This window comes from Scyliorhinus canicula, chromosome 21 (assembly GCF_902713615.1).
Source record: "Scyliorhinus canicula chromosome 21, sScyCan1.1, whole genome shotgun sequence".
In the NCBI taxonomy this organism is placed as follows: Eukaryota; Metazoa; Chordata; class Chondrichthyes; order Carcharhiniformes; family Scyliorhinidae; genus Scyliorhinus; species Scyliorhinus canicula.
This window is the reverse complement of record NC_052166.1, coordinates 39,555,660-39,569,179: the sequence shown is the minus strand read 5'-3', so window position 1 is coordinate 39,569,179 and position 13,520 is coordinate 39,555,660. Positions and strand designations below refer to the sequence as shown.

General features: G+C 48.9%; 1 protein-coding gene across 1 annotated transcript in view; it reads right to left on the bottom strand.

Moving 5' to 3' along the window:
- rgs3a (regulator of G protein signaling 3a) overlaps positions 1 to 13,222 on the bottom strand; it is a 325,379-nt gene extending 312,157 nt beyond the window's left edge. Inside the window, exon 1 of the mRNA XM_038781674.1 lies at positions 13,199 to 13,222. Within this exon, the coding sequence (XP_038637602.1) occupies positions 13,199 to 13,222 (24 nt within the window). The remainder of the gene's footprint in view (positions 1 to 13,198) is intronic.
- Positions 13,223 to 13,520: the final 298 nt, after the last annotated feature.

Below are 13,520 nucleotides of genomic sequence, written 5' to 3'. Positions count from 1 at the left end.
TTATATATTAATAGAACTATCAACTTCAAATGGTAAAAACATAATAAGTATTTACACTTTGGATGCAGAGGGAACTCATGGCTCTCACAGTCAATGTTGTGAGCAACCAACATGCACCTCCCTTCACTTGCCGTTGCTCTACATGCTTTTCCACTTCAGTTATACCAGTAGGAAAAACATTATGCGGATGGAAATCAGCAGAATCTGGCAACCCTGCACGTGGGCAATGGCGAGCAAAATATCTCGCAGGCAGCACTCAGAACCCAGGTGGGGCGCATATGGCTGCAGGTTGCCCATCTCTGCACTAGAGAGTCCTCTTTGAAGGTGGAGGAAAGACAAATATTGCAGCATTCAGCAAAGATACTGGGCTGGATTCTCCGCACCCCGACGCTGAAATCACGACTGGCAGGGGGGCGGAGACTCTATGTTCCCGCAAGAAATCGGAACCCGCACCGGTCCACCAATTCTGCGGGCCCCGAAAAGCGGCATACTCGGGAAGGCCAAGGTCCAGACAGCGTGGAACTAATGTGTTACAGCGGGTCAGGGTACTTGCGTGGCGGCTGCGTTCTCAGTCCACGGCCGCCCTGGTCAGGAGCGGGCCGATCGGAGGGTTTCTTTTCTGGGTCCAGCTCCGCAATCCGAGTCCACCATGGAGCACGGCACAGCCGATGGGGGCCACCGTCGTGCGCATGCGCAGCCTCCAACCCGGAAGTGTGGGGGCCCGTATCTGCAACCAAAGCTGCAAGATTTACTCCGGGTCCCTGCTAGCCCCCTGCAGGGCTGGGAATTTGTGTCTCTTTGATGCCATTTTTTCTGGGATAAAACGCAACAGTTTTGACACCAGCGTGAGGGCATAGTCCCAATAATGGAGAATGCAGCCCACTGTACATAATGGAACTGTTCAAAAGTTTTTTAAAACTTTGACTTTTCTACTTTGCATAGTGAAATCAATGATCAAGTAGAATACACTCTGCCCTTGAAACCACCCTCCCACTTCATAAGCAACATTTCGAAAATAGTAGCGGCAGAAAATATGTCAAATATGACAAATTTCATATGTATATGTGCAGAAATCATCAGAAATGGGAAGTAAATGTTAAGGAATTCCAGGCACTTGGACAGATTTAAAAGAAACTGGGCTTAGCAAACTGTAAAGCAACAAAAACAGAACATTCCAAATACAAAATATTTCGCAACAAATAATTTTCAGGCACTAACTTCGCTGTCATCAAATAAAGGCTTTAGTTATGTTCGAAATGCTAACTCATTTATTGCTCAGACAAACCTTTGAGATTCAACTTGCTGTGGCTACATTAATTAAACTTGGGCAAGTGTCAAATACCAGGAAAATTACAGCAAACATAGAAATGGCCTTACAAGCTGGACTTAAATGTAGCAAAGCTTTAGGAAGCTGTCCTTATTCACAATAAGTTAGGACAAGTGTATTTTTCCCACCAAACTACTAGTCTAATCCATGCGTTGATATGCACTGTATGCAATCAAATTAACTTTGTAGAGATGTAACATGGATCGAGTAGCAGTCTTATTCAACGGATCTGGTTTCAAAGCACAACCTTGACCGTTATTCAAGCTTCATTGCCTTTTATAGGCAACTCTAACCAGTTGTTGCTGGATGACCGACACAAAGGCAGATCAATGTTTCTTTGCTCAAAGAGGTGGGATGGAACAGCATGGCGTCATGAATGTAACTAGTTCAAATTGTGCTGCTAATGCAAATAAACAAGATCGTACTGAAGGTAGAATGAACAAGAGAAATGTAATTTTAATCTTTGCACACTTCCTATGTTTCCTTATCAAGACCCTTGTTAAGTATTTTGCTGTAGGATCCCCTGCACTATTCCTGCAGCTCCCAGTTAACTTCAAGTGGAAAAGGCTGGAGGAAAATTACAGCACACATGACATTGTCGTATGACCACCAAGAATAGTTTTTCTCAATTTTTCAAATATGTTACTTTATATACTGCATTAATTCCTTTGCAATTAACTGGATTTGGTAATAGTCTTTCTCTGTTTGTAAGGCTGGCCGCTTAGAAACCAGTGCTGCATAAATGCTAATAACAGAAAATATGTTAATGATGTACTCCCAATGTATCACCATCAGTATTATGAATGGGGCCACCTAGCCGTTAAAACATTTTTGATCTCAGTTAAATTTGGTTTTAATTGCATGTTTAAACTAAACTATTTCCCATGAAGAGAGCAAAACCTTAGGGCGGAATCTTACATTCTGGAGGAAGCACGGTAGCACAGTGTTTAGCATGGTCCCAGGTTCGATTCCCAGCTTGGGTCACTGTCTGTGTGGAGTCTGAACGTTCTCCCAGTGTCTGCGTGGGTTTCCTCCAGGTGCTCCGGTTTCCTCCCACAGTCCAAAAATGTGCAGGTTAGGTGGATTGGCTGTGCTAAATTGTCCTTAGTGTCCAAAGAGATTCGGTGGGATTACGGGGACAGGGTGGAGGTGTGGGCTTAGGTAGGGTGCTCTTTCCAAGGGCCGATGCAGACTCGATGGGCCGAATGGCCTCCTTCGCACTGTAAATTCTATGATCTATGGAGTTTACGTCCAGTGGTGGGCGGGAAGGTCAGACTGAATCCCACTGGAGAAGGGAACACATGCAATCTTGCGCTGTTCAGCTCTTTAATTATGCATCCATGAGGATCTCGTGGCAGGGCGGGCAGGAAGTCATGCGCCCCGCCATCACCTCATAGGTTGCTACGTCCGGTGCCATGTTTAAATGGCTCCCGACAGCCATTCACTCGCTGCAGAGCAAGACCTCCGGATTCCATAATAAAATATCCAACAGAAGACAGCACCTTCAGCCCCACAATTCAGCAATGCCCACCTGGAGATTCTCCTCCAGGCTGTCGAGAAAAGGCGGAAGGTCCTATCTCCGAGGGATGAGAGCGGGAGGCACTTCCCACTGACCACACTGGCATGGGAAGAGGCCACCGGGCTATTGAGGCCCAACGGGTCCAAAGAAAGAACACCCAGCAGTGCAGGAAACAGATTAATCAGCTGTTGCACTCTGCCAGGGTAAGTCAAACTTCTACTCACTGCAAACTCACACTTTCATTACTTACACAGCCAAGGGTTGCAGTCTACAGGGACTCACACATGATCAGCTGATGGCCCACCAGCACTTAATGTGTCATAGCCACTTAAAGCCCACCATCACATATAAGTCCCTTCATAAAGACATTTGTATCCCTTACTGAGAGGGTTCAGCACACACTACAGGCATGCAAGCTTCTGAATTGATCTTTCATCCGTACTGCTCACAATCATCCATCTGTGTTAATGCAGGAAAATAATTCCCATAACAAGTGGGGGAGAGCCGGGACCGAAGGTAGAAGCCTGGAGCTCAGGACCTTTACCCCATTTGGGAAACAGAATGCAGAGCTGGGAGAGAGGACACTGTGTTTGCATGGAAGGTGAGAATGGGCTCCCCCAACATTCCAGTGAGGGAGTATCCATTATACAGCAGTAAAATGCAGACAATGACTGTGAGTGATCTGTAATGTACAAGCCTGCTGAGTCCATCACTAATTTTTTTCTTCTCTTCATTCCAGGAATCAACAAGAGAGAGAGGAAATTGTGCGCCACAAGAGGAAGCCCCAATCCCCAACTCACCTCACAGGAGGAAGAGGGCCACGTGCCTGTACAGACATCACTGATTTGCCTGCATTCTCCATCAGTGCAGTTAAACACAACTTGGCAGGAGCGAGTTTCAGAATAGGTTCTGGTTCACTGTACATCACCTCACAGCCACATGTCCACAGAGGTGGAGGCAGTGACAGCCGAGGTCTCTGACACTTGGAGGTTTTCTGGGGACCATGTCCCTGCTGAGTCTGAATCTGATCACAAGCCTCTCCAATAGGCCTTGGGACATATGTTGGAGATGCATAGAGAGGCAGGGCAACGATATGCAGGCTTGTCAGAGGTTGTTAGCAGCATGGGACAAACGATGGAGGAGTTCACCAGGGTGATTGATGTCTGACATCATGGCTCCGGCATGCAAGCACTTTGAAATCTCTATGGGAAGATTGGTAGCCACATTGGAGATGCAGTTCCAGCAGAATGTACATTTTTTGCCAGACTGGCACTCAGCTGTGCACTCCATCGCTCGAGCCAAGGATGTTCCAGCAGTGGCTAGGCAAGAGCGAGATGTGGTACCTTGACACTCCTCCAGGTATTCACTTTCTCAAGGAGTCAGGGAAGAGCCACCAGCACCCACAGGAAGGATCAGCGCCAGACAGGCACCCTGGGGGGTTCCACCCAGGACGCTGCAAGGGTTCCCTGCCACTCCAAACCCTTCTGCCTGTGATCCCACTGCCTCCAGCAGGGCAGGCCAAGGAGGGTACACCTGCCCCAGAGCAGGAGACCAATGAGCAGATCAGGGCCCTCAAGTCCTTGGGTCCCTAGAGGATACTCGTAAAGGACATCTCAGACAACATGATATAACAGTCAGAAGGCTGCCTCCACCTTTGCTGTGGATATGAGGGTTGCACTTAGATATTAGCAGTGGGGTTAGGAAAGTTAAAAAGTATTGAATGCACACTGATGGCATGAGTGTTCGTTCACTGCGAAAAATTGCACTTTTGTAAAGACATTCTACTTTATTCCTTCTTCATGTCTCATGGATTGAATGGATACTTGTTATATTTCTTTGCTGGTGCAGAGAGAAAAGGTGTGGAGGTGGGGTAGTGCCGATGGCATAGTGGTATTGCCACTGGACTAGTAAACCAGAAACCCAGGGTAATGTGCTGGGGACCCGGGTTTGAATCCCGCCACTGCAGATGGTGAAATGTGAATTCAATAAAAAGCTGGAATTAAAAATCTAACGATGACCATTAACCAGGGTGGCATGGTGGTGCAGTGGTTAGCACAACCCAAAAAATATTAAATTGCCCCTCAATTGGAAAAAAATAATCGGGTACTCTAAATTTATTTAAAGAAAGATTATCATAAAACCATTGTTGAATGTTGTAAAATCCCATCTAGTTCACAAATCTAGTTCCTTTAGAAAAGGAAATCTGCCATCTTTACCTGGTCTGGCCTACATGTGACTCCAGACCGACAGCAATGTGGTTAACTCTTAACTGCCCCCTCGAGGGCAATTAAGGATGGGCAATAAATGCTGGCCCAGCGTGCGACGTCCACATTACATGAACAAATTTTTTTAAAGATGTCCGCACTCTGGATTCTTGCATAACACGATGAGAGGTTTTTTTGCTAATCTTTATTGTCACAAGTAGGCTTACATTATCACTGCAATGAAGTTACTGTGAAAAGCCCCTAATCGCCACATTCCAGCACCTGTTCGGGTACACAGAGGGAGAATTCAGAATGTCCAAATTACCTAACAGCGCGTCTTTCGGGATTTGTGGAAACCGGAGCACCCAGAGGAAACCAACGCAGAAACAGGGAGAATGTGCAGACTCTGCACAGTGACCCAAGCCGGGAATCGAACCTGGGACCCTGGCGCTGTGAAGCAACAGTGCTATCCACTTTGCTACCGTGCTGCCCAATTTATTGAAGGCATCTTCACCCAGAGCTCCTCCTGACCCCATATCACCTCAATACCTTGTTCACATTCGCCGCGCAGTAATGATAAATCAGGTTCAGCAGTGCCAAATCCTCTGACTGTCGGTCCCTTGGATCACCTTCCGAATCCTCGCCACCTTACCCATCCAAATGAACGACAAAATAAACCATTCCACCCCCAGAAAGATCACCTTCGGCAGAAATACCAGAAGACACTGAAATAAAAACAAAAACCTTGGTGGAATATTCATCTTTACCGACTGCACTCGCCAGCCAGAGACACAGAGAGACTGTCTTACCTCTGCAGGACCACTTTAACCTTGCTCACCCAACTCGTAAAGTTCAGTTTTCGTAGCTGTACCCAGTCCTGGGCAACCTGTACCCCAAAACATCTAAAATGAGAACTCATCAGGCGGAAAGGCAACACCCCAAGTTAGCTCCCTTCCCCTGTGGAGTGACCAGAAAACATTCACTTTTTTCCAAATTCAATTTGTACCCTGAGAAAGGCGTAAACCACTTTAACAGCCCCATTATGTCTCCCATCATGGGGACGTGTCCGCCATGTACGGCAAGAGGTTGCCAGAATATAACAATACTCTATGCTCCATCCTACCTCCCCACCCCCCCCCCCCCCCACCCCCACCCCCCCCCCCCCCCCCCCCCCCCCACCCCCCACATTATCCTCTTCCATTTGTCCGACTTCCTCAGGATGATGGCCAACAGCTCAATCACCAACGTAAATAGGAGAGGGGACGTAGGGAACCCTTGCCTCGTTCCCCTAAACAACCGAAAATAACCAAGCTTATATTCTTCGTCTGAGCGCTGGCCTTTGGTTCCTTGTACAACAAGTGAACCCACAACACAAATTTAGGTCCAATCCCGAACCCTTCCAACACTCCAGCAGGTACCCCTACTCTACCCTATCAAAGGCCTTTTCCACATCTAAAGCCATTATCACTTCTTGTTCTCCCCCCCCCCCCCCCCCCCCCCCCTCACCACTGCTTGGGACAATGCCACATTTAGTAGGCGCTACACATTGGAAGATAATTGCCTACCCTCAACAAAACCCTTTTTATCTTCCCTAACAAACTGTGGGAGACACCCCTCCAGCCTGAGTGCCAGCAGCTTCACCAAAGTTTTTGCATCAATATTCAACAATGAGATTGGTCGGTATGACCCACACTCCATCGGGTCCTTGTCCTTTTTCAATAGGAACGAGATGGATGCCTGACTCATCATCTCCGGGAGCAACCCCCAGGCCAGCAAGGTAAACTTTTGTTAAACCTTTACATCGGCAGTGCTTCGCCCAACGTCTTTACGTGTGTGCGAATCCGGTCACGAGAATCTTCCATTGATCCTGATGCCATCCCATAATTAGTCAACAAAATCTCCTTTGCAGTGATTTTACCTGCCTCAATCCTCATCAGCAGTTTTCTCTCTTTTTATATTTCTTTGTTCCACATCCAGTGACTGAGATGTGCTGAGAAGTTGCACATGGGGTGGCACGGGGCCAATGGTTAGCACTGCTACATCACAGAGCCAGGGACCCGGATTCAATTCCGACCTCGGGTCACTATCTGTGTGGAGTTTGCACTTTCTCCCTGCGTCTGCGTGGGTTTCCTCCGGGTGTTCAGGTTTCCTCCCACAGTCCAAAGATGTGCAGGTTAGATGGATTGGCCATGCTAACTTACCCCTTAGGGTGGGGTTGCAGGAATAGGGCGATGGATTGGGCCTGGGTAGGGTGGCCTTTTGAATGGTCGATGCAGACTCGATGAGCAACCTGATGGGATGGGATATGTTCCCCAACCCACCAGAAATCGACAAAGTGCACCGGTTACTTCGCCCAAAGTCCAAAGCCAGGGAACAACCAAGAGCAATAATTGCCAAGGTGCACCGGTACCAGGACAGGGAACGGATCCTGCGCAACAAGCCAAAAACTGTAACTAAGAAGGCCACCGGATTCGGATTGATCAGGACATTGGAGCCAACCTGGCCAAGCGCCGGGCCGAATTTAATAGGGCGAAGGCCGCGCTGTGCAGTCTGAGACGTTGTACCCAGCCAAACTCTGGGTCATATTCCAAGGCAGGGAGCACTTCTTCACAGCTCCAGCGGACACGGACAAGTTTGTCGCAGAGAACTGACTAGAGAAGTGACCAGAGAATAGGGGGATGACTAGGGGAAGAAAGAGGATCGAATGCCACCCGCTTATTAATCAGAATGGCCACTCCCCTTGTTTTGGAATCTAGCCCCGAATGGAATACCTGCCCTACCCACCCCTTCCTCAGCTTAGTCTGATCCAAGACTCCCATGTGTGTATCCTGTATCATTGCCACATTTAGCTTTCAGCTTTTCAAATGTGCGAACACACGGGTCCTCTTGACTGCCCCATTCAGCCCTCTCACATTCCATGTGATCAGCCTGGTCAGAGGGCACCCTTCCCCCAACTCCCTCAACCACCACCTCCCACCACCCTGCCAATCAACCATAGCCCTTCCTAGGCCAGCCTTCAGCCCGCATCCCGCACCCCTTCAGGCCCGAACTCGGGTGCCCACCGTCAGCCTTCCCCATGTCACCTTTCGAACACCCCTCCCCTGTCAGCAGACTTTTACCCCCCCTCTCTCCCCCCACCCCTAAACAAAATAACAATCCCAACCCTCATCAATAAACTTACCACCTGCTCACCCCCCACTGCGCTTCCGTGAGCTTGCCCGCCCAGCTAGCCTGGTAGCCCCCGTCCATGGCGCCTTGCATCCCTACCCCCGATTCCCCTCCTCCCCCCCGCTCAAATATCCTCCCAGTAAAAACTTTATAATCCCCACCAAACACAAAGAAATGAACAACCCACCCTCCCCATCAAGAACCCAAAACATAGCAACTGCCCCAAATACAGTGCAAAAGTGGTTCATACAAACCAGAAGAAAAGCAAAATACAAAATAGGAGCATTCCCTCCAGAGTTCAATGTCCTCCTTCTCCTGCCAATCCACTGTCTCTAACAAATTCGATTGCCTCCTCTGGCGACCCAAAGTAGAGTTCCCTGCCTTTGTACGTTATTCACAAATATGCTGGGTATAACATGCCGAACGTCATCCCCCTCTTGAAGAGGGCCGACTTCAACTTGTTGAAGCTCGCACTCCTTTTGGCCAGCTCTGCACCCAGGTCCTGATAGACACGCAGCTCGCTGCCTTCCCAAGTACAGTGCCTCATCTGCCTGGCCAACTCAAAATCCGTTCCTTATCCAGGAACCGGTACAGTCGCACCACCATCACTCGCGGCTGCTCATTCCCTTGCAGTTTCCTCATAAACGCCCTGTGCGTCCGGTCCACCTCCAAGGGCGAGCAAATGCTCCTTCACCCAGTAGCTTCTTGAACATCCGCGCCACATATGCACAGGTGTCCGCTCCCTCACTGCCCTCCAGCAGGTCCACGATCCTCAAGTTCTGCCTGCGTGATCTATTCTCCAAGTCCTCCACCTTCTCCTGCAGCCTCCACTGTTGATCTCTCATCAATCCCCTCTCCGCAGCCATCGAGGCGAGCTGCTCCTCGTGCTCTCCCACCGCCTCCTCCACCTTCTGGATCGCCAGGCCCTGGGCCTCTAACCTCATCTCCATGCGGTCAATCCCCACCTTTTTCGGATCCACCACCCTGGCCAGGTTCTCCCAAGTTCTCCTTCCTCTGCTGGGCAAACTTCTCATGGTAGAAGCTCATTAGCTGATCTGTCGACCACTGGGCCGGCAAGCTTGGACCCTGATCCTCTGCCATCTTCTCCTATGTGGCAGGCTTCACACCACCTTTCAGCAGTTGTTCCCTCCTTTTTCGACCACTTCTGGTCCACGAATCCATACACGTGGGATACTCTCTTCTTCCACCCTTCCTGCACTTTTTACAATCACCCAGCTCCGCCGTTATCTGGGGAAAAGGTCCAAAAAGTTCACCATGAGCAGGAGCCACCAAATGTGCGACCACTCAGACCGTGGCTGTCACTGGAAGTCGTCTCTTTTGCCATTCCTGACCTTGCACCAACCTGGGATTTGACCTGTCGTGATCAATTGATGGGAATCGAGGTCGGGGATCACTGCCAGTGTTTCCTTGAGAAAGTATCACCTCAGCTCAGGGCATACACATTCACCAGAACCACCAGAGCTCCCTCCAAAGCCCCACTCACCGGGTCCATCACCATATTGGTCGCCATGTAAGTTACTCACTTATTAAACAAGATTGCTACCCCTCTCACCAAAATTTGATTTGTTAGACTTGTCTCACCCAGCTTTTCTTTTCCCTCGTCTGGTCCTCGGTCCTCAGATGTGTTTCTTGCAGAAAGATTACATCGGTCATCAGGCTTTTCAAGTGGTAGAAGACCCAGGATCTTTTGACCGGACCACTAAGCCCCTTCACATTCCATGTGACCAACCTGACCAGGTGTCTCTGACCCTCTATTAGGGTCAGCCACATCCAGTTCATGTACATGCCTCTCCAAGCCCAGTTGTGTCTCTTTTCCCAGTCCATCCAAGATGTCCGCCGCAACCACCCTCATTCAACTTGTCCAACCAGGAAACCTGTGTGACCAGCACTTTGCCCTCCCTCCTCCCCATAGAGATTACCCAACTCATTCCCTGCTCTCCCCATTCCCCCCCTCGAACAAACTCCAGACACCCGCCTTCTCCTGTCCCCTACAACCCCAAGAAATCCGCCTGCTGATGCATGCTGATTTACCCCCCATCCCTGCCAGTCGCCACCTCCCTGTCAGGTGACCCATCATCCCCTCCCTCTTCCTCCTCGTATTACTCCCGTTAACTAACATGACTGCTGCTAGCATGGTGGTCTCCACTTGGGAACAAAGCTAAATGACTCCGATCCGAACGAATCCAACCGCCCTTTGCCCCACTGTCCCCGATTAACATTGCCCGTATTGAAAGAGAGATGAACTAAAATTGTGAAGAAGAACCAAAGCCCTCCTTCAATGCGATGAACCCCGATGCCTGTAAGGTCCAGACCTGGAGCCCCCAACAACAAATCCTTTGAGACCTATAAAGAATATAAAAGTCACAAACACATGTAGAACATCTAAAACCCGAGCATCCATGACCTTGCACGCCCACGCTCAGTTCTTTCCCAGTCCATTCTTCCGTACAAAGTAGTTTCCTTCTCCGCTGTGTAAAAGAAACCCAAGGTTTCAACGGATACAGCATGCCAAGTCGAATTTTACTTTTGAATAGCGCCATCTTGGCCTTATTAAATTCCACCCGGCATCTTGCTATGTCAGCCTCAATGTCCTGATATATATGGATGGAGTCTCCCTCCCAGTTGCAAGTCTGTGTGGTCTTTGCGTATTTTAAGATAATCTCCTTGTCCTGGAGCTTGTGGGGTTCACCGATCATTGCCCGTGGTGAAACCCCGGGTCAGGGGTTCTGGCGCAGTAACCGGAGGACCCGGTCCACCTCGGAGAGGGTTTAGCGAGGACTCACTCTCCAACCAGCTTCCCGAGCATCTTCGAGGCATACACGGTTGGGCTCTTACCTTCTGTGATCTCTGGTAGCCCAACGGTCCAGAGGTTCTTGCGCCTGGATCGTTCCTCTTGGTCCTCAGCTCGGAGCTTCAAGATTTTCTGGATTGCCACCAACATTGGTATTTCAGCCGCTAACAAGGAAATGAGTCCGTCTTGCTCCGTGATCGTCCTCTCAATTTACAGGGTTGTTGCAGTCTGCGCCTCCAGTCGTCACTCCACCCTTTCAACGATCCGCAGGGTTGGCATGGCCTTTTCAGTTGCCACCGGCAGGTCTTCCTTCACCGGCTTTCTGTGTTTCTGGAGTTTTACCATGATGAACTCGATCAGCGTTTCTGTCGAGGACTGGGATGGCGTCAACGACTGCAGATCCGCAATGTTGAACTTTGCGTTGCACGCGGGTCCAACAAAGCGTGGGATTTTGTTCAGTTTGTGCCCTTTAAATCTCGTTTGGCGACCTGTCAACATTCCACTCTGGCAGAGCTACTGACCAGGATCTATTTTCTCCGATATTTTCCGATTGCGGTGTCCGTTTACCGGGTTAAAAATGTCCAAAATCAAGTTTGCAGGCGGGAGCCACCTTTTGTGTGACCGCTCAGCTCATGGCCGCCACCGGAAGCCTCGCTCATGGATCTTCTGGCAGAATGTATTGGATTGTACCTCTTCTCAGATGCATTCTGTGGGCAACGGATGTGCATCATTGATCATGACTTCTGGGTAACCCTTTGTCACCAAGGAGCCAATCTTTTAAGCACAGAATCTCCTCAAAGGTAAGTGGCACCTGAAAGTGACCCAAGATGTAAAAGCCATGAGAGCTCCCTGAGTACCTGGCACAAACATACAGGATCTACTTTGGGTGGTCACAAATAACCTGCACATTGAGAGAGTGAAACCCTTTCTGCTAATTTATCTCATAGGCAGCTGCCAGGGAGCTCTCAAGCCCACGTGTGCAGTTGCTGGCAACCTACACTTCCGGAATACCTAAGATACCAGGGAATCCCACGGTTCCAAAAGCCTGGCTTGTTTCATACACGAGGAACTGAATGCAGTGGTGAGTTTTATTGTAAAGGGCACCTGTCACTTCCCTTTTACATTTGTGTGTGGCCGATTGTGAGATTCTGCAAAGGTCTGCGGTTGAGCCCTGGAAGGATCCTGTGGCAAAAAGGTTTTGGTCGACAGTAACCTTCTCTGGATACCCTCCAAGTTCTCACAGCATGAGATTGGCATGGCGAAAGTCCCAAATATGTACTACCATATCCCCGGACAAGCAAAGTCACCTGCTGCACTGTCTTTCGTTCATCTCCACGTATGAACTGCATCATCTGTAGACCCGGGTTGTGCCAAATATTTTCATGGATGATAGTCCTCCTCGGGAGTGTCTGGGGCTACCTGGGGTCTCGTGGCACTGCCCCATCAGGGTGATGTTCTTATCTAGAGCAATCAACGATGCATCTGCAAAGTTCAAATGGCTATTAAAAGCAATTGCACTGCACCGCCAATAACAAATGGATTCTTGCCCGAATGCACTGCATTAGTAAAGGAGCATAGCAGATCCAGTACCTATTAGGCCCTTGAGTCCAACAGCTGACAAAGCCATGTTCTTAATGATTGAAGGAAATTCACTTGGCCCAAATCTGTTTTGCTGAAACCCTCCCACACCCCGTGTCCCCTCCCCTATTAGTTTTCTCAAGCCTGCTAATCCAAAAGTGTCATTGATCACTGAGTGTGCAGATGCCACCTCCACCCCATTCTTCTCCAGGTGAAGGACATCCTGGAGGACCACAGATGGGCATTCCTCCTATTCATACATGAATGCATATGGAGATCGGGAGAGTCATGTACAAGCAGGCTCATACAAACACTTTTCCGCTACCCTTGAAACTCTCTGGAGAGCATTGCCTCAGCAGCACAGAAGACCAATCACATGATCCGTTGCCAGCCATGACCGTTTACCGACACATATTGCTCATGGGAATTACTGCTCTCTCTGCTGCTTAAGCTATTACACTTGTTCTCTAACGCATATAGAAGGATTGCTAATTAAAGATAGACAGTAATTGACTATTTTTTCAAATTAATCAGTTTACTGAAGAATTCTGCTCACACCATTAACTCTTCCTCTTCCAAAAATGACTCACCCGTTGCATTTTCCCAGCATGCATGGCAATTTTAAGTTCTTACTCAGTCTTGAAGTATGTTTGGGTATTCATAGCTCCATCCACAGCTAAGAACAGAAGGATATTATGTTACTCTTCATTTAATGTGTTTCAGTCAATGCATATTGTTCCATGAATGCTACTTCATTAAATGTTACCCAAGATCACTTCGGAGTGAAAAGATTTCCGACTATTGTGCAATCCCGACCCTCACACTCACCCTTTCCCAAACCTTTGCAACTTTCTGCTCACTGCATTATTCATCACCCTTTTCCCGAGTCCTCACTGTCACCGAGGGCTCGGA